The 26,408-nt window shown below is 40.9% G+C and overlaps 1 protein-coding gene across 2 annotated transcripts in view; it reads right to left on the bottom strand.

Annotated features, from left to right (window-relative positions):
• Positions 1-26,408, bottom strand: part of rorb (RAR-related orphan receptor B) — a 204,387-nt gene that overhangs the window by 18,140 nt on the left and 159,839 nt on the right. For both annotated transcript variants that reach the window (XM_073069918.1, XM_073069912.1), the window contains exons 5-9: positions 15,788-15,909; positions 9,616-9,748; positions 5,072-5,179; positions 1,042-1,152; positions 770-882 (exon numbers count right to left, since the gene is read on the bottom strand). In XM_073069918.1, coding sequence (XP_072926019.1) covers positions 770-882; positions 1,042-1,152; positions 5,072-5,179; positions 9,616-9,748; positions 15,788-15,909 — 587 coding nt within the window. The remainder of the gene's footprint in view (positions 1-769; positions 883-1,041; positions 1,153-5,071; positions 5,180-9,615; positions 9,749-15,787; positions 15,910-26,408) is intronic.

The following is a 26,408-nucleotide window of genomic DNA, read 5'->3' as shown; positions in this document are numbered from 1 at the left end:
CTGCATCCCTATTGGACATGAAATGGAATTATTCAGTGGATTGGTCTTTCCTTGATTTTCTCCCAAACCTTGCCTGGAAGTTTTTAATCCCTCTTCTAGACCTTGCTGTCCCCTGGGGATCTAAGGATAAGAACATATGCACTATTCCCCATAATAAAACATCACATGAACATGAATGTTAAACACAGTTCAAAGTTCTAATAACCTATGACAGCTTGATACTGAATCTATTCGTTTACATTCTACAGTAACCTGGTTCTTCATAGCCGTAAGTGCATTCAATGACTAAACCACACAAGGGGCTGAAATATTGTCACAATCAGGTTTAATATCACCGGCATATGTTGTGAAATTTGGCAACTTTGCGGCCCAGTACTATGCAATACATGATAGAAGAGAGAAAAAGAAAATGGGAATTACAGAATGTATATAAAAATTAAGTTTTTAATTATTTGCTTAAAACAATAATATAGCATAAGTATAAATTAAATATCCTTTCATATACGTATCCTAATTTCACTGTTGTTATTATTAACAGGATGAATTTGATACCCTTGATCCTTAATATAACACCATAGCACCATAGCAGGTCAATCTCTCTAGAATACACAATAAGAGAATCATCTATTTTCAACTACAAATACAGGGCTGCATATCCTGCGGTCAGTTTTGATAATATTGGGAAACTTGCAGTTACTCCAAACACATCATTTTAAGGTCATTCCACGTCTATCCTCCCGCTTGATTAACGAGTCAGTTCAATGGTTACCTTTGCTAATGTGTCATCATCCAGGTGATTTTTCTGAATCACATGCTGTAGTGCAAAATAAACCTTTTCCTGTAGTTTTTGAACTTTCCTAGGTTCCATCAACCATGGTCGATCTGAAGTACGTTGAGAGAATACAGAAGTAAGGTAACAAACTAATTTTCTTTAGAGTGAAATCCATTCAAAGAACAAATTAACCACAATTCTACATCAGAAGATTTGGTCTGAAAAAATAGCTTCAGTCTTGCTTGTGTATGATAAGTAAACATACTTACCGGGTGATATCAGCACAGCAGCTGAGAAAAGAGCTATTTCTTCCTCAGTCAGCTGAAGGGAACATAAACTTTTAGCAAAGTCAAAGACAGCGCTCACTAGATCATCACATCCTGTATGGGAAACAAATACCAATAATAAGATAACTGCTCAAAAACATTGACATAAAAATCCATCCGAAATGTGCATGATTGACATGTTTTCACTGATATTCATGTCGAAATATCAGTCTTTTTTTCTGCATTGAATTATTGGAACAGTCATCTGGCAAGTTGACACCTCAGAAAATAATAGGTTTTCATATATCACATCAAACAGGTAGAAGTGCTTCAAGACCTTGAAGAGCTGTGGTTGGGAGAAATTTAGATTATTCATGGAGCTGATGTGCAGAATCATTGGAAAAGGTGAGCATTCGGTCAAAAATTCTGGGGTCCTCAAAAGGCCGTGTGCATGTGTGTGAAAATAATTAACGATCTGGATCAGAAGGGGAGCTGTTCACAGACCATGTCAATAAAGACTCCCTGGTTCTAAGGAGTCAACATCACTCATTTCCTTCTGTCAATTTGTTAATGCCAATATGACAGCCAGGATACTAGCAGGAGGTACAGGGAGGTAGATGAGTTAAATGTCAGTCACTTTGTACAGAAGAAACCATTATACTATTTTATTTCTGTAGTGTGCCTCAACCTGAAGGATGGATAATGGTGGAGGCTCTCTGGGTCCAGAACATTACGGTGCATCACCAGTGAAATAATACATTTCATGGATTCCTCAACTGAATCTCAATGTACTGCCCTGCATCATCATCCCAATGCAATCCTACATAGTTGTGGATGTGCAGTTAAATACCACCACATTGGAAGTACTCTGTACTTTGCAGACAGTGCACTGAAGAGTGTGAAAATAGCATGCTAGCCATTCCTGCTTTCTTGTCAATATCATATGTGCTTACTCTAAGGTATTGTCTGCATTGATAGTATTAAAACATTTGGCACAGATGCAATTCCAGATGAAAGGATAAAAGAACTTCTATCATATATACTCACTGGACAACATTTCACTTTGGAAGGGAATTACTATTTACAATTTACAAGACAGTGACTGTTTACAAAGTGCTATTGAAGTATAAAAGCAAGCTGGCCTTCTTCTCAGAGGCATAAACAAAACGAGGAGTTGTGGCTTTAGGAGGAAAACGAAGAAGTGAAAAACCTGTTTGTTGCAAAGCTGTACTCAGAAGCACAACAGCATTTACAACACACACAAAATGGTGGAGGAACTCAGCAGGCCAGGAAGCATCCGTAGAAAAGAGTACAATTGTCCTTTCTGGCCGAGACCCTTCAGCAGGACTGGAGGGAAAAAGGTGAGCAGTCAGAGATAGACAGTGGGGAAAAGGAGAGGAAGAAAGAAAAAGTGATAGGTGGAACTGCAAGGGGGGAAGGGGGGGAAGAAAAGAGATGGGAAATTGATCAGGGAAAGAGATACAAGGGTGGAGAAGAGGGAATCTAACAGGAGAGGACCGAAGGCCATGGAAGAAAGAAAGGGCGATGAGCACCAGAGAGAGGTGATGGGCAGGCAAGGAGATAAGGTGAGCAAGGGAAAAGGGAATTGGGAATGGCGAAGGAGGGGCATTATCAGAAGTTCGAGAAATTGATGCTCATGCCATCAGGTTGGAGGTTACCCAGAATGAGCACAAGGTGCTGCTCCTTCACCCTGAGTGTGGCCTCATCACGACAGTGGAGAAGGCCGTGGGCAGACATGTCAGAATGGGATTAGGAAGTGGAATTAAAATAGGTGGCCACTGGGAGATCCTGCTTTTTCTAGTGGATGGAACATAGGTGCTCGGCAAAGCAGTCTGCCAATCTATATCGGGTCTCACCGATATACGGGAAACCGGGAGCACTGGATACAGTCGATGACCCCAACAGATTCACAGGTGAAGTGTCGCCTCACCTGGAAGGACTGCTTGGGACCCTGAATGGTAGTGAAGGAGAAGGTGAAGGGACAGGTAGAACACAGAAACATAGAACAGAAAATCTGCTGCGCATTACAGGCCCTTCAGCCCACAATGTTGTGCCGAACATGTAACCTACTCTAGAAGCTGCCTACAATTTCTCTACTGCATAGCCCTCTATTTTTCTAAGCTCCATGTACCTATGTAAGAGTCTCTTAAAAGATCCACCACTTTTCCACCACTTTTGCTGGCAGTGCATTCCACGCACCCACCACTCTCTCCCTGTGAAAAACTTACCTTTGACATTCCCCTTGTACCTACTTCCAAGTACCTTAAAACTGTGCCCTCTCATGTCAGTCATTTCAGCCCTGGGAAAAGCCTCTGACTATCCACACGATCAATGCCTCTCATCATCTTGTACGCCTCTATCAGGTCACCTCTCATCCTCCGCCACTCCAAGGAGAAAAGGCCAAGATTACTCAACCTATTCTCATTAGGCATGCTCCCCAATCCAGACACCGTTCTTGTAAATCTCCTCTGCACCTTTTCTATAATTTCCACATCCTTCCTGTAGTGAGGCGACCAGAACTGAACACAGTACTCCAAGTGGGATCTGACCAGGGTCCTATATAGCTGCAACATTACCTCTCAGCTCCTAAACTCAGTCCCACGGTTGATGAATGCCAACACACCAGACGCTTTCTTAACAACACCGTCCACCGGCGAAGCAGCTTTGAGTGTCCTATGGACATGGACCCCAAGATCCCTCTGATCCTCCACACTGCACTTGTGTACACTTGTTTCGCTTGTGAGGATAAATGTCAGGAGGGAGATCAGTAAGGAGGGACGAAGGGACAAGAGAGTCACGTAGGGAGTGATCTCTGCAGAAAGCAGAAATTGGTGGGCGGGGGGGGGGTGAAGAGAAAGATGTGCTTGGTGGTGGGATCCCGTTGGAGGTGGCGGAAGTTATGGTGAATTATGTGCTGGATGCGGAGACTGGTGAGAACAAGAGGAACCCTATACCTGGTGGGGTGGCGGGAAGAGATGCAGTTGAGGGAAGTGTTGATGGTGGAGGAAGGGAAGTGGCTTCCTTTGAAGAAAGAGGCTATCTCCTTCATTCTGGAAGGAAAAGCCACATCCTGAGAGCAGATGCAGTGGAAATGGGGGAACTGAGAGAAGGGGATGGCATTTTTACAAGTGACATGGTAGGAAGAGGTATTGTCCGGATAGCTGTGAGAGTCAGTGGGTGTATAATAGACACCAGCAGATAAGCTGTCTCCAAAGATACAGACAGAGAGATCAAGAAAGGGAGAGGTGTCGGAAATGGACCAGGTAAATTTGAGAGCAGGGTGGAAGTCGGAAGCAAATTTAATGAAGTCAACGAGACCCACTTGGGTGCAGGAGGAAGCACCAATGCAGTCATCTATGTAGCGAAAGAAAAGTGGAGGAGTGAAACCAGTGTAGACTTGGAACATAGACTGTTCCACATGGCCGACAAAAACGAGACTTTGTTGGGACCTGTGTGTGTACCCACGGCTACACCTTTTGGTTGAAGAAGTGAGGTCAAGTTCCACCAGACGGGGGAGAGTGGTGGTGGAGGGGAACTGGTTGGGTTTGGTGTCCAGAAAGAAACAGAGAGCTCTGAGACTTTCCTGGTGGGGGATGGAAGTGTATAGGGACTGGACATCCATACTGAAAAAAAGATGCTTGGGGCCATTGTAAAGATCAAGAGTGTGTGAAGTATCATAGATGTAGGTAGGAAGGGACTGAACTAGGGGCAATAAAACTGAGTCGAGGCATACAGATATCAGTTCAGTGGGACATGAACAAGCAGAAACAATGTGTCTACCTGAACAGGCAGGTTTGTGGGTCTTGGATAGGAGGTAGAAATGGGAGGTGGGGTGGGTGAGTGAATTATGAGGTTGGTGGCAGTGGATGGGAGATACACAGAGTTAATAAGGTCAGTGATGGTATGGGAGACAATGACCTGGTGCTTCTTAGTAGGATCCTGTAAGGAAAGTTAATTCAATTTGTGACAGCAAAAATTTCAAATCATGATGAGTTGAAAAGCCTTGCCTTACCAAGAGCTTTGAATATTTGCATGCCTCCATATTTTCCCTCAAAAAGCACTGTGTTGTTGAGTGGGTTAAAGGCACGGCACATTCTGACCAACACCACCTCCAAACACCCTAGGATACAGAGACAGCCCAGTTATTAAATTGAACGATGACGTGACAGTAAAACAGATAGAACAAAACTAACCTAGGTTACTGATGAAGTCAAAGTAATATAGCATTCCCAACAAACTGCTAACTTTTGATCAGCTTCCTAAATGAAAACTCAGCTGATTAAAGTACTGGACATCTTTTAATTGGAATTACTCCATTGAGAATTATTAAAATGTAAAAAATGGAGGGACAAAAACGACTGACTCAAAACTTACAGTTCAAACACTGGAAGAGAGCTGAAGCAATGAATGATGATTTCCTGTTTAATGAGCCAGTTTCAAAGTTGAAATGGAAGAATACAAACCATTGTAAAACTTGTCAAATTCCTACACTCTTTGATGGGAGGTCATTGCTCTAAAAGTCAAAATGTTCAAATAAAAAGTTATCACTGTTTCTTTCTCCATCTGAGGAATATTTCTGTTGTATTTTATTTTAATTCCCTCCTTCCTGGTGCAGTGAATGCATAATTCACATGCAGAGATGAAATGTATGTTGGTAATCTAATGAGGCAAGGACCATGTGGATTTTTGTTTCATTGAATATATAGTAGCATAATATGAAAGTTCAGTCTTATTAAATTATCTGTTAATGATTAACACACAGGCCAAAACTTAAATACTTCCAGTGCAATTATGTATGTCTAACTTTTACTTATTTAGCTAACACAAGGACGCATATTTTTAAGGTGCTTGAAAGTAGGTACGGAGGGGGTATCAGGGGTAAGTTTTTCCACACAGAGAGTGGTGGGTGCATGGAATGCACCGCTGGCAATGGTGGTGGAAGTGGATACAATAGGGTCTTTCAAGAGACTCTTAGATAGGTACATGGAGCTTAGAAAAATAGAGGGCTATGCGGTAGGGTAATTTCCAGGCAGTTTCTAGAGTTGGTTACATGGTTGGCACAACATTGTGGGCCGAAGGGCCTGTAATGTGCTGTAGATTTCTGTGTTCTATGTTTTAATATTCCAGTTGCTTAGAAATGACTATTAACTTTTTTTCCACTTTATTATCCCTTTTTCATACTTGTTCTGGAGGGAATTGCCTTGACATCGAATTGCACTTATGTGTTTAGCAGAATTAAACAACTGGAGTGCAGCAGGCCAACAGTTTGTTGAAGGGCCTGAAGATGGGAAGGTCAATGGTGCATGAGACTCCAGGCCTCACGTGGTACTAAATGGGCAGGATGGGTTGGAAAGCATGTTCTTGACCTGTTTTGCCAATGTGCTGTATATAAGGGAAATCAAGTGAATCGGGGATTCAGTTGTGGCATAGGAGAAGTTAGTGAACCAATGGTTGGGATAAATGTGGTAGATCAAGTTTATACTGGACTGGGAGCTAAAGGGAAACAGTTATTTGGAAGGATGCAGTCAGGTAAGCAGGGTGGGGAAATGAGAAGAGCTGAGTAAGTACACTACTTAATGAAACCACAAACAAGAGAAAATCTGCAGATGCTGGAAATCTGAGCAACACACACACAAGTTGCTGGAGGAACTCAGCAGGCCAGGCAGCATCCATGGAAAAAAGTACAGTCGATGTTTTGGGCCGAAACCCTTCGGCAGGACTGAAGGGAAAAAAGCTGAGGAGTAGATTTAAAAGGTGGGGGGAGGGGAGAGAGAACCACCAGGGGATAGGTGAAAACTGGAGGGGGAAGGATGAAGTAAAGAGCTGGGAAGCTGATTAGTGAAAGTGGGGAGGAGCACCAAAGGGAGGTGATGGGTGGGCAAAAAGATGAAGTGAGAGAGGGAAAAGGAGGGAGATCAGTGGGGAGGGATGAATGGACAAGGGAGTAGGGAGTAACCCCTGTGGAAAGCAGAAAGTGGGAGTGGGGGGAAGGGAAAGATATGCTTGGTGGTGGGATCCCATTGGAGATACAGAGAATTAAGTGCTGGATGCTGAGGCTGGTGGGGTGGTAGGTGAGGACAAGAGGAACCCTATCCTTGGTAGGGTAGCTGGAGGATGGGGTGAGGGCAGACATGTGCGAAGTGGAAGAGATGCGGTTGAGGGCAGCATTGATGGTGGAGGAAGGGAAGCCTCTTCCTTTGATGAAGGAGAACATCTCCTTCATTCTGGAATGAAAAACCTCAACCTGAAAACAGATGTGGCCGAGACGGAGGAACTGAGAGAAGGGGATGGCATCTTTACAAGTAACAGGGTGGGAAGAGGTATAGTCCAGGTAGCTGTAAGAGCCAGTGGGTTTATAATACATTTACTGTGTTCAGTGCCCTCGGTGTGACCTGCTGTACTTTGGTGAGACCCGACGTAGATTGGGAGACTGCTTCGCTGAGCATCTACGCTCCATCTGCCAGAACAAACGGGATCTCCCAGTGACCACCCATTTTAATTCCACTTCCCATTCCAATATGTCTATCCATGGCCTCCTCCACTGTTGTGATCAGGCCACACTTAGGTTGGAGGAACAACACCTTATATTCTGTTTGGTTAGCTTCCAACCTGAGGGCATGAACATTGATTTCTCAAACTTCCGGTAATGGCCCCCACCCTCTCAACATTTCCCATCCCCTTTACCCTCTCTCACCACATCTCCTTGCCTGCCCATCACCTCCCTCTGGTGCTCTTCCCCCCTTTTTCTTTCTTCCATGGCCTTCTGTCTCTTTCACCAATCAATTTCCCAGCTTTTTACTTCATCCCTCCCCCTCCAAGTTCCACCTATCACCTGGTGTTTCCCTCTCCTGTTCCCCCACCACCCCCACCTTTTAAATCTACTCTTCAACTTTTTTCTCCAGTCCTGCCGAAGGGTTTCGGCCCAAATGATCGACTGTGCTTTTTTTTCCATGGATGCTGCCCGGCCTGCTGAGTTCCTCCAACATTTTGTTAATGAAACCTATTCTGTGGTTGGACTATTGTTGCATTCCATAGGTTGTGACTCACTTGAGCAAGCCCACTTATGAGGAGCTTCAACACTTCTTAAAAACAATGAAACCTGCTTTTGTCTCAGTGGAAAATGGATGTCACTGGATTCATTGGACTGCGTGTGCCTGAGTCTCTGCTTCAGCCTGCCCGACCCATGAAGGATATAAAAAGCAAATTTTAGAATTTGTTCAACTTCCTGCACATGATTTTTCCTTTGGTTTTGTTTCTCACTGCAGTTTAATTGCACATTCACAAAATCATGTGTCTACATGACCTGTTTCTAGGCAAATAACTCTTATGGCCTAAAGCTCTATGAGTCAACCTATAGCCAGGGAAGTGATGACCCCTTCTTGTTAGACTGTTTGAGGTAACATTTTTAATTCTTTCTTACATGAATTGAATTTATTTAAATCTTACATCCATTCCAGAACGTGAGGGAGTGAAAATCTCTGTGTTATGACTCCGTTGTAATGTACAGACATGTGAATTTATAACTCTGATGGCTTGCTGTTGGTCCTGGCTTTAATGCTGCGGTACTGTTTGCCAGACAGAAGCAGCTGAAACAGTTTATGGCTGGGGTGACTGGTATCCCCGATGATCGTCCAGGCCATCTTATTTAAACACACCTGCTGCTGTAAATGTCCTCAATGGATACTTCTCTTCTGAGATTTGTATATTTGTATATCTGTGCACTTGTAATGCTCCTGGCCACTCTAATTTCCGTTGGGATCAATGAAGTGTCTATCTAATCTAATATAATCTATAGCGATGTAGTTCTTTGTCTTAAGGTACTGCATCTAATTATTCATGCCAAGAATGCTATTCAAATGAGGTGCAGATCATCTTATCAGTAGGTAAAGTGAATAGAAGTTTAAATAAGAATCACCCAGCACATACGACTGATCTTGCCTTCATGCCTGTGCAGCCTCCCTGTGGTTGAATTCCTCTGTACTTACTCCATTGTTCTACGGTTCCTTTCCCTTTTAAGTTCATGTCTAATTATTCTTTTTAAAGTTACTATTAAATCTGCTTCCATTATCCTTTGAGACAGTGCATTTCAGATTTTAACCTTTATCGCTTTGCAGCTGACACTTTGTCCACTGGCTAATTGAGCACAGTAGGAGAAATTAAACCCCAAAACTTTCCTAGACTCGGTGGTTTAGGATTACTCCAGAAGGTGTACTTGTTCAGAAAAGAATAATCAGGCAGTCTTGCTGAGACTTTTCTGATACAGTTTAAGGATTGAGTGAAAAAGAGTTCATGCCAGGGCAGCCATTAGGTTTACACTAGAATAATTGGATTCAGCACTTTGGTGTTGAGTTCTAACAAAATCAAGTGAAAGATTAAATTTTGAAATCACAGGAAATGATCAAGTCACTGATTCAATCATTATCATTGGTTCTGTATGTATAGTACTTAGATCAAACAGTTGCAATAATTACCACTGTGCTGGCATTGCCCTTTAAGTGCTAGCTGCAATGAACAATGGAATATTATGCATCATTCAAGTAAATTTGTAACTCATACCTGATTTGAGAAGGAGAATTTGATCATTCTGACACAAGTCCATAAACCCTGTTATGCGTTTGGCAAACTCGACTACGTACTGAATTGCATGCGTGACTTGAATTGCACACTGCTGCCATATGACTTCCCTCACCTTTTGAGAGAGAAAAAGGTTACAGTAATGGAGAAGAGAAACAAAATTGCACAGAATATTTTGCATGTGTCAGAAACATTTGCCAAATGGAGCAAACGCAGCTGGAGCAAAATACAGAGAGAGAGCTGGGTTATTGTTCCTGAGTGATGCTTTGGTTTTGCTAAGAGTCCTAGGAGATGTTTAGAGAGAATGAGCAGTTAAAATGTTGCTTAAATTATATCAATAGCAACTTTTAACCATTGATTTCTCTATATTGATCTATTTTCTGTTACATTTCCTTTCTCTGCTTCTAGATTTTCTTGTCGTTTCTTCAAGAAAGACCTTCTTAAAGCCAGACTAAAATTAAATTTACCTTTGCTGTTTATTACTTTAATTCAATTACTCCTTTATGACAGGAATGATCAGAAATAATAATTAACCTTCAGATTATACTTGTTATTTATTTTCAAAAAGTAAAAAACTAAAACCAAAAAGCAAAACAAAGGAAGAAGTCTATGACAAACAGTAGTGATTAACAGGATTTCCCAGTCCTAACACGTTTGGCACCACGACCATTAGCTTCGTTCAGTTTTGCTTGATCTTCATCCTATTGCAGCCATTTCCATCATTTTCTCCATCCCTTTCATGTACTGTAGCTTCTCTGCAACTTAAATATATTCACATTCTGATGGTTCTGATACGTGGTCAGTTTTCTGAAATATTTTCCTCTCCTTAGAGGACCTGCTGTCCTCTACTCTGCTGACCTACTTTGTTTGTTGTTATTTCGGCTCATTGTGGTAAAGGATTATCCTTTATATATTTTAACACACTTTTATGCAGTTCCTATTTTTTTGTTTCAAATCTGAATCTTGAATATACGTTTGGAGCAAACAACATACAAAATAATTTCTCTTCAAATATTTAATTACAATTCAAGTTTTTTTTTACACATAGAGTGGGCTGCATATGCTTTATCTGCCAGTCCATCTACTATTTACTTCCTTTCAGTAATATTGCAGTCTTATACTATAAGTCATAAACTTTTACCACAGATAATTAACTGAATTATTTTAAGTGAACTTGAGAAATTGCACAAAATCACCATGAACCCATCATAGTTAGGCACAACAAGAGTGAGTTCAGTATTAAGTAAGTGATCATTGTCAGTTTTCATACCTCACTACACTACAGGTGACCAAAAATCATTATTGTCCACCTATAGGCAGAAAAGCCTCATATTTACATTAGTGATGAAGGAACAATGACCATTGATGATCTTGGAGAAAAATGCTCTCAAAGGTCATATGATTTCTGCACTGAAGATTCCCCATTTCCTGCCTTTGCTGCTGTCCTTTGTAAGTTCTAGGATGGGCAACCAATCCTATTATAGATTCACAGATGACAAGGAAGAAAATGCACAATTCCTAACTCCAAATAAGGATTGGAGTATATATCTGTGAATATCAGAGAAGACTAAATCAAGTCTTGAAGTAAAATCAAATTAAAATTTCTTGCTTTGAAATATTTGTGAAGGTAATTACAGCACTTGTGCATATAATTTAAACATCAGACCCAGTAATTATCACTTCGTATGTTATTATAAATTCACAATCATCATGCAATCAACTATATGATTTTCAGCATACTTTGTAGCAGGACTAGTTTGTAAGCAACATATCAATTATTTTTCCTCTATATTGTCAGAAAAGGATGAAAATTACAGATCCTGTAGCGATGCATTATGGTGTTGACATTGGGGTTTTGGTGTTAAAAATTCAAACACAGATTTCCCAAAGTTTCTGTCAATTTCACTGCATAATTATAGTGAAAATCAGTAGTTTCACTGCCTTACCAATGTGAAAACCTGGGAGAACATCATGGGTTGCACACCAAGGTCTCATGATACTCTTTATGTTAGCAACATTCATTCCTGGAAATGTTAGCGTGTGATAATGCATGTAACATTTGAGACAAATGCACCAGAAGTGTAAAACAAAAGAAGCCAGGCTCCTTCTGGCTCCTCATCTCTCAATCCCAATATGAGAAGAACTATAGATACAGAAACAGCCAAAGCCCCAGAAGAGTGAACTGAACAGTGGAAGGATGCAGCTTGCATTAGGGCACATCTAACTGAGTCTTCATGCAAAGGATGATCTTCCTCAATTCCTCAACACGTAAGATTCGAAAGGTTTAATGTGCTACTTTAGGTAGTGGCAGACATTTGGAACTTGCTACCAACAGAACCTGGTGCTCGTGCATCACCCTCAGCTTCTTCTGGATCTTTGCTGGGGTCATTTGCAGGAACTCACAATGAGCCATGCATAAGTGGGCAAGGCTGAAGGCTGATACCTAGACTGCAAATCTGATCATCTTACAAATCTGCTGCAGTGGCACCAGGCAATAGTGGAAAAGCACTTGGATTTTCAGTGCTGCCTTCCCATTGAAACAGGGTGCCGTGCCTGTGATCATGTACAGCCGGTACCACCACAGATCTCCTGCACTGGGAGGCCTTCCCATTGAAACAGGGTGCCGTGCCTGTGATCATGTACAGCCGGTACCACCACAGATCTCCTGCACTGGGAGGCCTTCCCATTGAAACAGGGTGCCGTGCCTGTGATCATGTACAGCCGGTACCACCACAGATCTCCTGCACTGGGAGGCCTTCCCATTGAAACAGGGTGCCGTGCCTGTGATCATGTACAGCCGGTACCACCACAGATCTCCTGCACTGGGAGGCCTTCCCATTGAAACAGGGTGCCGTGCCTGTGATCATGTACAGCCGGTACCACCACAGATTTCCTGCACTGGGAGGCCTTCCCATTGAAACAGGGTGCCGTGCCTGTGATCATGTACAGCCGGTACCACCACAGATCTCCTGCACTGGGAGGCCTTCCCCAGCTATTCCAGCTTCTCGTGGTGCATGAGGCACAATTACTTACTTCACTAATTTCACCTAAACTGGTTCATGGTCTGAGGAATTATCTCCTCTGAGGAATCATTGTCTTGCATTAAATCCTATTTGGGCTTGAAGGCACTTAATGAGCTTAAGGGCAGAAAGTAGAAACACCAACATAACAATGTTGTAAGTAATCATTATGACTATGATCTTGTCTCCCTTATTGCTGATATCATCAATATGAGTGCATGGTGTTTGCCATGTACAGGATGATACATAATTTTCTGAGTTGAGGTAGTTATAAGGAAAACATATTCAGATCACTGATAGTCAAACATGGAAAGACTCCATTAATCTCTACTACCTCGACCTCTGTTAAATGCATAGAGGGCCACCTCTAGTTCCCTTTCCCGTCCTCCAGTTCTGCATTCCCTTCTCCTACAAGGAGAGAAGGGAGAAGCTAATAAGTGAGAAAAATGTCTACAGATGGCATTGGGCTGAGACCGATGCCAGAGACGTGGCATAATTAAAGAAGAATGTGGATGTTAGTGGTGGCTGGACTGATGGGGATGTGATAAAGGATTAGTGCACATACAGTATAGATAAGAAGAATTTGGTGCGTGCAATGAAGTGACAGAAAAGGCAGAGTAAAGAGATAGAGGCATCATTATATAGGTGACTGTATCACCATACTTGCTCTTCTTAGGTTATTAAACCTTTTCCAATATTGTATCCATGAATCATCCTTTGTTCTAGCCGTGACACTGTGCAACTACTACAACCTGGCTTCAACCCAGATAAGTGTGAAGTGGTTCATTTTGGTAGGTCAAATATGATGGCAGAATATAGCATTAATGGGAAGACTCTTGGCAGTGTGGAGGATCAGAGGGATCTTGGGGTCAGAGTCCATAGCATTTGTGCAGGTTGACTCTGTGGTTAAGAAGGCATACAGTTTATTGGCCTTCATCAATCGTAGAATTGAACTTAGGAGCCGAGAGGTAATGTTGCAGCTGTATAGGACTCTGGTCAGACCCCACTTGGAGTACTATGCTCAATTCTGGTCACCTCACTACAGGAAGGATGTGGAAATAATAGAAAGAGTGCAGAGGAGATTTACAAGGATGTTGCCTGGATTGGGGAGCATGCCTTATGATAATAGGTTGAGTGAACTCGGCCTTTTCTCCTTGGAGCAACGGAGGATGAGAGGTGACCTGATAGAGGTGTATAAGATGATGAGAGGCATTGATTGTGTGGATAGTCAGAGGCCTTTTCCCGGGGCTGAAATGGTTGCCACAAGAGGCCACAGGTTTAAGGTGCTGGGGAGTAGGTACAGAGGAGATGTCAGGGGTAAGTTTTTTTACACAGAGAGTTGTGAGTGCATGGCATGGACTGGTGGCAATGGTGGTGGAGGTGGAAACGATAGGGTCTTTTAAGAGACTTTTGGATAGGTACATGGAGCTTAGAAAAATAGAGGGCAATGGGTAACCCTAGTAATTTCTAAGGTAGGGAAATGTTCGGCACAACTTTGTGGGCCGAAGGGCCTGTATTGAGCTGTAGGTTTTCTATGTTTGTTCTAGCAGCAGGCCCCTTCCTCTTACCAGTAAAGAAGGGTACAGGTTTCCCCCGCTATCCAAAAGTAGAGTGTTCCTATGAAACCTTTTGTAAGCCAAAATGGCTTAAAGCGAAGAAGCAATTACCATTATTTTATATGGGAAAAATAACCTACCAAATCATACCAAATAACATATAAAACCTAAAATAACACTAACATATAGTAAAAGCAGTTAAACATTTGCTTACACAAATAACCACCTTCTGTAATTATTTTCTTCAGTTCTTCTGGGAACGTTTCGGCAGCTTCAGTATCAGCCGAAGCACTCTCTCCAGTAAACGTTAAACTATGAAGCTGGCCTTGCCTCAAAAACCGACCAAACCACCCATGACTACCTTTAAATTCCACTTTGGCACCACTTTCATCACCATCATCCAGTGCTTTCTGTTTCAGCTTATTAAAAACATCAACTGATTTCTCCTTAATTATAAGATAACTTAACGGAACACCACGCTTTGTACACCCAACGATCCACTCAAGTAATAGACTTTCCATTTTATCCATTACTGGATGCCAACTAAAAGAGACTACTTTGCTACTAGCAGAACCAACAGCAATATTGGCAGCTTCCATGATTCTTTCTCTCTGCGTGTAAATAGTACAAATGGTGGACGCAGGCAAGTTCAACGCACGCACAATGTCTTTATTTCATTCACCACGACTGAAACACTTAATTACATCCAGTTTTACACTAAGCATAACACCCTTATGAGCTCTCTAAAGGCTTTTCTGATACCTTAGGACATATCTTGCTAATGGATGCACAAAATAAATCGAGAGAAATCGGAGATGTTCACAGACACAGTTCAAAGCTATGGCGGCTTGATGCTGAGATGCTGAGTGTAGTTCCCGGGGAAGGAGCTTGGTGGCGCCACTCTCGCTGCTCGGGGTGCGCGCTGCCTCTATAACGGCTCGCTGCAAAACAAGCGCTGAACACTACTTTCGCCTATTTTTGTAAAATCCTCTTCGGATTTCTTTCGGTTAGCGAAAACAGCTACTAATGTAGGTCTTTCGTAAAAGCGAAGTGGCGTAAAGCAAACTTTCGAAAAGCGGGGGAATACCTGCATTTCCTTGGCTGGCCTAACAGACCCCAACATCTCAACTGGGGAAAGGGCAGCTACTTTGCTGGCTCTCAGAGCCATGTCACCAGGAGTTTCTTCTTCTCATTTCCTCTCAAGTTAGCGTTACTTTGGAATTCCCAGTTAAATTCTGGAGTCGAAATTGAGTCATAAGAGTTATCTTCGCTCCAAATCATATCAGGTGATCACAAAGCATGGAACTGATAAGTGAACACAGTGGGTGAGTTACAACATCATTGATTGAAGTGCATCACCGTATCTGCAGATTTTCTGCAAACTATCAGAAAGCCCTTCCTCCCCAGCATTCAGATATTAGTATACCAGCCTTATGTGGGTCTTTCAACATAACATTACCAACATCATTATAATTTGCTACCTTCTAGCTGATACAACTGTTGGTGTCCATCTTGTACACTCTTCGAATGCTTTTTATCTGAGCAGAAAAGTAAATGTTCTCTGAAGACTATGGTTACCTTGTTCTGGTAAACTTTAATTTCTTCATATGTATGCGTCTGCCATGCCAACTGCTGAAGTTCCTCCACTGTATATTGACATGTTTCCAAGTGGGACTTTATAATATTCTGTGCGATACGATCTGAGGAATTACAGTATATAAAATCAAGAAATAAGTTAATTGATAGACACACATATATATAAATTCCACCACCACATTAAAATCTTGAGTTGGCATATTGATAGGATTTGCTTTTTAATATTTTAACAATGAAGGAAATCATCAGACTCTGCAGTGGTGCTCCATTTAGATCCATTTACACCTGAACATATACGGCTAAAGAATAAACAAAACTATTAGCTTCCTAAACTTTGTTTGTTTCTGAATAATCTTGACCAAATCCATTTGTTGTGATGCTATTTCTCACAAGTTTTGCTCTCCTCCATAACAAATCTAAATAGTTTACCTTTGCTTCATATTTATAGAATTTAATTGTTTTCTTTTATTATTTATTTTATGTATTTGTTATTTTCAATAACGAGATTCTGCACAACTTCTTCCTTCTAATTTCTCCAGTATTCACGTTTCCACTCCATTACGTGAAAAAGTTGCTTCAAACTGCAAAATCATTTTAAAAACGATGAGGGTATTATTCATATAATCTCTGAAGTAGCTGGCAGCATGGGGTGTGACTCCTTTTTGGATACACGAAACGTAAGGTAGTATCAACAAGAAATGATGTTTGAAAAGTGTTAACCTGCAATGCCTGATCAATGTAGTGTGGAAAACCAGGGTCTGCAGCTTTGTGATAGAGCATCACTCCTCTCTGTGAGATCAATCTGCACTGGCTGTCTCTCTATTGGTGCGGAAAACGTATTTTACATACTCCTTGTACAGTTTCAGGCTATGTACAAAAATGCATCTGTATTTTGGTGTTTGCATACTTACCAACTTTAATACTGAATAAAAATAACCAACTTTAAAATTCATGGTAGGTATATAAAAGGAAGCTTGTTGAGCTTAGCATGTAAAAAAGATAGAAAGGCAGCTAGTATTCTGTGGTGACGTGGCAAAGAAGAAAACAGTTGGAAGTTACAGTTGCTTTTCTGTGCAGTTACATAGATAGGCTATGATGAAACAATGCTGTAAGTGCAATTAATAACTCAGTTATGTTATCAAATCAGTGGAACTATTGTACTTAATTAACTTTACTTTTATAGCTTTCATTACCCTTCACAAGAAAATGCACGCATACATAAGAAAGGTTAATTAAAATAATACGGAGGCTATAAGCTTTAACTTCATCCATTCTGAGTTCTAAGCCACATGTGCACTGCACACACTTTGTATTTGACCTTGCTCAGCTATAAATGGACAGAACTGTAATTTGATGATGCATAGCTTTTCATTCCTGAATTGGCATGTTATATAATCAACTCCAAGTGCTGTGAAAATATTGACTGGGTAGGCCCATACAGGTGCCTGGTAAAATGTGGCACTTGAATTGATTTACTGAGGACTGTGATTTTATTTAAAATTGATGTAAATCTACATTGAGGGGGTGATGTAAAGTAGGTAGATCACGTGTATGTTTGTGTTTGTATCTAATTGTATGAATGTGCTCTTTGTTCCTTTTTTCTCTTGCTCCTACTCTCTTCTACCCCTGGTATTGTTAATATAGGTATTTACCATTGTGCACTGAACTGTGAACTGATAGCCAATGCTTGTTTGTAGATATGTGTTTGTTCAATAAAGTTCAAAAAAAATACTGACTGGGTGACTGAAGTGGTGGGGTATAGCTCCAATTTTTGCAGTCTGACTGTTGATGGTATACCATTTCTCTGTGTTGATTTTTAAGTGAAATGTTGTAGCCAAACTGCCAATGATCTCTGGCATACACCAGGCACATTGATAGTCAATTGAAAGGAAATGCTATTCTATTCATTCCACAGAAGAACCTTTCTTAAGAACAGTTCATGTTAAGTGCGGGTTTCCGGTCCTCACCCTGTTCTCAACTGAGCAGTTGATTGTTGCTCTTTTTGCTAAGATCGAGGCAATTTAACTATATGATACTTAAGCTATTCAAAAAGCAGTCATTCCAACAATGCCTTGTGAATGAATAAAGGGTTCCAAACCTGTTTCTGTAAGAACAATCTCCTGTTCCAAAGCACAAGTTGTCTTGTTATTGACAAGGCTGGATTCTGTACGCTGGAATGAGGTGTTTTCAGTTCAGTTGGGTTTTCCCAAATACACTTTGTGATTTGCTAATGCCTTTAAGGAGAAGTAGATTGGTCTCAGGGAGACTTGCTTGTGGGTGTAGCCAGCCCAATCCCAGTTGTTCTCCGAGCAACTCAATTCTGCACAAAGGTTCTCAGACTGGGATATTTGGCCTTGCATTTGCACGCACAGAGACACTCAATTTTTTCTTTACCAATACTGATATGTGAGATGGATGTGCCTTGCAAAAGCTTAAATGTCAATTTAGTGCTTAAGAAATGGATACGTGCTGAAGTTCTACACCCTAGTGTCCTCAATCAACATGATCAATCCTAGAGTGATCTGTCATTTTGCTTTTATAGAACGATCTGGGTACGCATTGGTGCTGTTTTTATAAGGATGTACAAACTTTGTAAAATAGGAGCAGAAATACCCCATTTGGCTCCTAAAACCTGCTTTGTCATTCATTGAGATCGTGGCTCATCTGACATTTGATCTCCATAACTAAGAGTACATGATGGTTGTATGTTTATGATGATGGCTATAATATGAAATATTGCTCTGGAACAGTTTTGTACATCAGGGGATGTGAGAAACACTACAAGAAAGGAAACAGTAGATCACTCTTTGCTTCCTTCATGTAGAGAACTTCCAGTTTGTCCAAGAGTCACTAAGGAGGTCATCAATATTATTATACTTAAGTTATGTAAATGAAATTTCTAGCAAATAATTGACAATTATTATTAGAAATACAGATGTCAAAGGAATTATTCTGTTAAAAGGAAGTTGCCAATCAATGCAAATAAACTACCGTGTTAAGTTCAGTGAAAGATAAAGATAAAAATAATTAAAGGATTTGGAACTGCCTCAGTGATGCATAGCATGAGCACAGATTGCCTGGGCTCCATCTTAGCTAATTAAAATGGAGAGTCAAAATAAAGACAGAAAAGTTAAACAACTAATTGTTAGCACTATATAAGAAAAACAGAATCAGGAACTCAAAAAATATAAATTGCAAATTCTAATCTATTTTATTGAATTGTGTGTTTTCTATTGTGCAAATTCCTCGATATTGGCCAATAACCGTCTGATTACCTGAGTGATGGCAATATTATACAGCAACAGCAGTTGGCCACAGTGGTCACACAACTTCTTGAGCTTTGTCTACCTTTCAGTATATGCAGTCCACTCTTCCACCCAAAGTTTCCCTTGATTCATCCAATCTAAAAAACTCTTAGTCTTCACCCACAGTTCATTAACCGAATTCATTAACCAGTAGAGATCCGCAACGTTCTTGTGATGAAATTTATACTGATCTCAGTCTAAAATTATCAATCTTTTATTCTTCAACCACAATCTCATTTCTGGACTCTTCAGTCAAGAAATCAGCCTCTTTTACGCAAGCTGTGAGTACAGTATCCTGACTAGTTGCAAAATGGTCTGGTACGGCAATTTGAATGTATGTAAGAAGCTGCAGAGTAGTGACTTCAGCCCAGTACATCATGGACACATCTCTCCCCACCATCGATAGTATCTGCATGAGGTTATGACAAGTGAGGTTTATTGTCATTTAAGTACATACATGTACTGTATATAATGTATATGGAAACAAGACAATGTTTCCTTGAATTGTGGTGTATGAAGGATAACATCTACAGATGAATCACACATAAATAACAAATTAAAGTGCATTAATATTAAATATTGCAAGGTTAAACAGATTAACCAGTGACACTTTAAATATGATGCGGCAGGGAGTTCAGAAGCCTAATGGCGTGGGGGTAAGAAACTGTTTCTCATCCTGACCGTTCTTGCTTCCATGCATCGTGGTCTCCTGCTGATGGTAGAAAGTCAAGGAGGATACTGGATGGATGGGTGCATTCGCAGCACTCCTGATAAATAGTAGGGAGACCCCTATGATCCTCTCAGCTGTTCTCCCAGTCCTTTGTAGGGACTTCAGGTTTGATGCTTGACTGCTCCCATAACAGCTGGAGATGCACCTTGTCAAGATCTCTCAATGGTGCTCCTGTAAAACACAGTTAAGATGGTGGGGTGGGAACCTTGCTTGCCTCATTCTTCTTAGGAAGTGGAGGTGCTGTTGTGCCACTTTGTTCAAGGAGGTAACATTAAAGGACCAGGTGAGGTCATCTGTGATGTGAACTCCCAGGAACTTGGTGCACTTCACTCTCTCTACGGAGGAGCTAGATCCATCAACAATCCCCGCCATGCCATCAGACATGAGGTGACAAAGCTTGACGTTCCACACCACGTTTCAGAACAACTACTTTCCTTCTTGTACAAACCTGCACAGCCCTAATCATTACCACAGTATCGCAACGCTGACCACTTTGATCACTCCACACTACAATGGGCTTTCTCTATTCTTGTTCTGTTTTCTCTCTGGTAAACAATGTGTATTATTTATGTTTAATTCATGCTTTCCTGTCAATGCTGCTTATCCAATGCTATGTGTCTGTGATGCTGCTCCAAATACGTAAGGTTTTCATTGTACCTGGGTATACAGGTACTGTTCATTTGAAAATTAACCCAATTTTGACCCTGACTCTCAGCCAAAGTTTTCTTTCCTTCACTAAGCTTATTCACACTGATGAATACACAGACTGACCACTAATGGAAAAAGCATTATTAAATTTTAGGCGCTTCAGTATTGTGGGACTCACAGTAGGATTAAGTAAAGGAATTTCCATCTAGCCAGAAACAATTGCCTTCACAAAGATACATTTCTCTTGAATCTGATGAACTTTGATGGCGACTTTTAGCCTGAAACATTAACTGCTTATTCCCTTCCCCTGATGCTGCCTAAACTGCTGAGTTTTGCAGGAAATACTTAAAGTAGACACCCGCTGCTTAAGAGCATTGAAGTTGCTAACACATATCCACACTTGGAAATCAAACAGTAAAAGATTTCTTGGCTATCAGGCACAATACTGGTAATAGTTCCGTTATAACCACTTCCACTTTTTCTGCCAACACCTTTTGTTATTGTCTCACCAACCCCCTTTGCCTTGAACAGTCATCACGTTTTTACACATTGATCACTTCTACCTTCCAAATGATCGGAGACTGTTACTTTGTTCTTTCTTCTCCACCGAGTATTTACCATACTTCATGCTCTCTCTGCTTATATATTGCTAAATTCCTAATCTTCCTTTCTCTTTCCCCTCACTCTCTCTCCCTCTGTTTTAATTCTGGACCCATTTCTGTTTGAACGTTCACCTTATACTGTGGCAGCTGTACTCAGGTTGAATTAACTGGCCATCCAGAAGCTTCAGCGTATAAACGGATATGAGCCCAGTCACAAGTGTGCAGACAGCTGACAGATTCTAAAAAACAAGGGCAAGCACAACTTTCATGGTTTATTATTGCGCATTTTCTGTGACTGATCTTTTTAGTGATCAAAGTTTAGATTAGTTGAATAGGCTTGAGGGCAGGGAGCCTTTTAGAACTCAGCAAAGGGCCAAGAAATTGATAAAAAAAAGTATAAGATAGAATATAAGGAAATACCACCAAGAAACATGAACATCAAAAAACAGGAGAACAATTAACTTTCTGTAGGTAGGTCGTTTAACTTTGATTGATATCATAGCTTAGACTGCCACAGACGGACACAGAAATCTCCAGCTCTGAAAATGTGTGACAAGTATGTGTAGCAAATATAGAGGTTCACATCAGTTTTGTGCAAGTGCTGGAGGGAAAAAAATTCTATCTTGAGATGCCATGCTGAATAGAATTAGCCTCGCACGTCAAAATGGGCATAAAGGCCTCTTCTCCATTCGGACATTCTCACCGGGGATTTGTGAAGCCTGCAAGTTCCAGCTTCCAAGCATTAATAAATAAAAATGAACTAATATGGCCTCCTCCTTACATTGACTGCCTTACCTTCTAAGAGTGCATCAATATCATATACCTCTGTCCTTCCTGGTTTAAGTTAAAGCTGGGCAGCCTAGAGCCACATTTAACAATTCCAAAACTTTCACCATCCTACCCACGCTGATCCAAATGCCTTTAAGGTTTTGACCTTTGCATGTTAATGAACAAGACAACATGAAGGCACACTATTCTGTGCAGGAAACAGAAAATAACTTAGCCTGCTTTTGTGAATAAAAATACCACAACATTTGAACAGAGAACAATGGATCTACAAGAATGATAAAATACAATTATCATATGATATCTGAAACCTTACAGAGGTTGGATGATGTTTTAACCTTTGTTTGACTAGAGATAACACAATATCCTTCAAACCCCTCCAGGATATTCTCAGAATATGTACAGTCAGGTTTTCTTGGGAGTGGGTTCAAATTGTTTTTGATGCTTTACACACCAAACAAGAATGCCACTGGAATTGTGGGCAGTGGTTCCCCTGATACCCAGGGAAGTTGATGTCCAACCTAAAAGATTTTGATGCTACTACAGTTGTTTCAGCATGAGTCTACAGCTGATTACAAGGATGTATGGTTAACTTGTGCAGGATGAATCAATAATGCCTCGTTCAATGTTCCCAATTGAATCAATGTGATGAACTACAAAGACCTTCCATCCTAATCTGAGGTAACTATAAGATTCTATTTAGCAGATGAGATTTAGCTACAGATAAATCTGAGCCAGTCATAAGATTATTTATTATGTAACGCAGGCTGAAAGGCTGAACAGCTCCTGCAACAATCTCCTCTCCACAGCACGTTAGGTATATAATTGCCTTCCAATGTCACGACTGTCTGATTAACGATCAGAGTCTATACAAAACCTGACATCCTTTGTTTAAGGATTTTAGTATGATTTATGGAGGCTGCTCTCTAAAGGTGCTGCTAAATTGTATCTCAGGTACACGTGGATGAGAACCATTGTAATAAGCAACAAGTCATATGCTACCACATTCTTGTCTGGATTGATCCTGATATTCCTGGAAATATTTGCATTTGACTAACCATTATGCCAATGTTGTTAAAAATAAGCAGGTTCGCCATTTAAAACAGGCGTTTCATCCTCAAATAGTTGTCCAGGTCAGCTGTAACCAGCATCTGTTCTGGTAATATGTCAAAAGAGCTAACTTCTTCATGATTCAGTCCTTGCCCAGTGTTCAATACACTCTGATTGACAGTGAGGTGAATTTGGAAACTGGCATCATGTGGCATTTGGGCCTGGCATTTGTTTATTTGGCTGGAAAGGAGGCAGTGCTCCAGAAGAGGCTCTGAATAAACAAAATTGACATCTTTTCCACTAGAGGCTGTAGGCAGTTTTATGAAGCCCAAATAAGCAGCTAAAACCCACAGCTGGTGATGGCCCAAGATTAAAGCATCCTAATTATTAAGACAAAGCCCATTCTACCTATCAATGCTTGAGAAGCTTCATGCCACAGGCTCCAGCATTTAATACTGGCACAGCAACAACATCAGCAACTTTAATTTATAAAAACCTGGCATATCCATATACTGCATATTGAATTCAACTATTTCAAGTAGCCACCATTTTTTCTCTCAATAGATATAATCATGTCTTTCAGTTTCAATATATATTTTTTTTATCTCTTACTGCCAGCTACTTTAATAAATGCAGTTCCACCCTGTCACATTTTCTCTGTTCAACCTGTGAACCAACCCACCCTGACCCACCCACCTCTACAAGTTAAAATGTGCTTTTGTATACACATTCCCAGCTCTTATGGAGAGTCACTGACTTGAAATGTTTCTGCTTTTCTCCCTTCTGCTGCTTGAACTACTAAATGCTTCCAACCTTTTCAATTTCTGTGACACAAATTATTTCTCTATTTTCTCCTATTTCCCAATATATCTTTTCTTTCTTAAGCCAGCAGTGACCAGCAATGTCTTCTGCTATCTGATTTTTTTTCCCATATTTGCTATCTGTTTTAATATTTGCTACTTGTTTCATATTTTATGTTCCCTTTGCTCAACTTGCACTTTTCTTTTCCCCATCAATGTCTTGGTTCTCCCCAGGTGAATTCAAACATTTTCCCAACCCTCAGGCATTGAGTTTTATGGAACAATTGTACACCTATTCCTTTAAGGTTACAATTCCCTTCATAGCTGTGGGTTGACCATGTTTGCTGTGCTAATTCTTTACATGGTACCTGTTCTACTGTCATACTTCTAATGTGCTTTCTACCGTAGCTACCTCACGACTCATGCCTTCATTATTCAGATTTACTTTACTTATTATGACACAAAAGGAGTTTATTCAGTCCATCAATTCCATGTTGACTCTCAACAGAGCAAACTTATTTCTTTCCAGGCCTGCAGCCTGCAACTTATTCTCAGATCCCAAATATTTTAAAGTCTATACTGGAGGGGGGGGGGGGGGGCGGGGGATAACTTTACAGTATTTTGCCACACAGTCACGGGGGTACACTGTAGTTCCAGACTTGTGTCACTGGATTTGAGGCCCCTGAAACTACACGTTCATTAATGCACCCTTTCCAATTACACGATGCTGTATTTAAGTCAAGTTGCTCTCTCACTGATTCCCCATCACCCTGAGCTTGCTCGCTATCTCCTATACTCTCCAGGAATTCATTTCCATATATGAGCCACGTGGTCATGGTGAGAATGTACACAGTCTTTACAGACAGCAGAAGGATTGAATGCTTCGCTGCTGCTGTCATAAGTAGTGTTACGCTAAGCACTATACTACCATGCCACCATTACCCATCATTAGTTACTTTTGCACTTCTGATTGTCAGCATCAGAGTCATAGAACACTGCAGCACAGAAACAGGGCCATCAGCCCATCTACTCCATGCTGAACTATTAATCTGCCTAGTCCCATCAACCCGCACCTGGAGCATAGCCCTCCATACCTCTCCCATCCATGTTTCTATCCAAATATCTTCTAAATGTTAAAATCAAACCCACATCCACCTCTTCTACCGTCAGCTCATTCCATACTCTCACCATCCTCTTAGAGAAGAAGTTCCCCCTCAGGTTCCTTAAACATTTCACCTTTCACCTTTAAACCATGACCTCTAGTTCTAGTCTCACCCATCCTCAGTGGAAATAGCCTGCTTTACATTTATCCTATCCATACTCTTCATAATTTTGTATACCTTTATTACATCTCCCCTCAGTCTGCTATGCTCCAAGGAATGAAGTTCTAACTTATTCAATCTTTCCCTGCAACTCAGGTCTTCAAAGCCCCGGCAACATCCTTGTACATTTTATCTGCACTTTTTCATCTCATTGATATCTTTCCTGTAGGTAAATGAATAGAACTGCACACAATACTCCCAATTAGGCTTCATCAATGTCTTATACAACTTCAACATAACATCCCACCTATCGTACTCAGTACTTTGATTTACGAAGGCCAATGTGCTAAGTGCTCTCTTTATGACCTGATGTCCAAGAGGTAACCCTCTACTACCACTCTCTGGCCTCTCCCACAAAGCCAATGTCTAATCCAATTCACTACCTCATTTTTAATGTCATGCGACTGAATGTTCTTAACCAACCCATGCAGAACATTTTTAAAGGCTTTGCTAAAGACCAGGTAGACAATATCCACTGCTTTGCCTTCATCAGCTTTCCTGATAACTTCCTCAAAAAACTCCATAGGACTTGACCTACATTGATACAAAGCCCGAAACATTGACTGTACTCTTTTTCATAGATACTGCCTAGCCTGCTGAGTTTCTCCAGCATTTTGTGTGTGCTGCTTGGATTTCCAGCATCTGCAGAATTTCTGTTGTTTATGATTGGATGCACAAAGTCATGTTGACTATCCCTAATCAGTCCCTGTGTCTCTGAATACTTATATATCCGGTCCCTTAGCATACTTGCCAATAACCTACCCACTACAAATATCAGCCTCACTGGCCTATAATTTCCTGGTTTATTCTTAGAGCCTTTCTGAAACAACCCAGCAATATTAGATATTTTCCAATCTCTGACATCTCACCTGTTGCAATGGACATTTTAAGTATCTCTGTTAGGGCCCCTCCACTTACTGCACTAGCCTCACACAAGGTCCAAGGGAACACTTAGTCATGCCCTGGGGATTTATCCACCCTAATTTGCCTCAAACCAGCAAACACCTCTTCCTCTGTATATGGTCCTTGACCTATCTGCTGCTTTGCCTCACTTCTACAGACTTTGTGTCTATCTCCTGAGTAAATACAGATGCTAAATATCGATTTTCCATCTACACATCTCAGTCGGAGCCATGCATAGATAACCAGGATGATATTCAAGCAGACTAATTTTGTCCCTTGCCATCCTTTTGCTCTTAATATATCATGGAAGCCCGCCGGGATTCTATTTCAGCTTGTCTGCTAGAGCAACCTCATGCTTTCTTTCAGCCCTTCTGACTTCCTTCTTAAGCTTTCTCGTGTATTTCTTATGCTGCTCAAGTAGTCCATTTGTTCCATGTTGCCTATAACTGCTATCTTC

Source organism: Hemitrygon akajei, chromosome 2, assembly GCF_048418815.1.
Source record: "Hemitrygon akajei chromosome 2, sHemAka1.3, whole genome shotgun sequence".
Lineage (NCBI taxonomy): Eukaryota > Metazoa > Chordata > Chondrichthyes > Myliobatiformes > Dasyatidae > Hemitrygon > Hemitrygon akajei.
The sequence above is the reverse complement of the archived record's forward strand: the minus strand, read 5'-3'. Positions and strand labels throughout refer to the sequence as shown.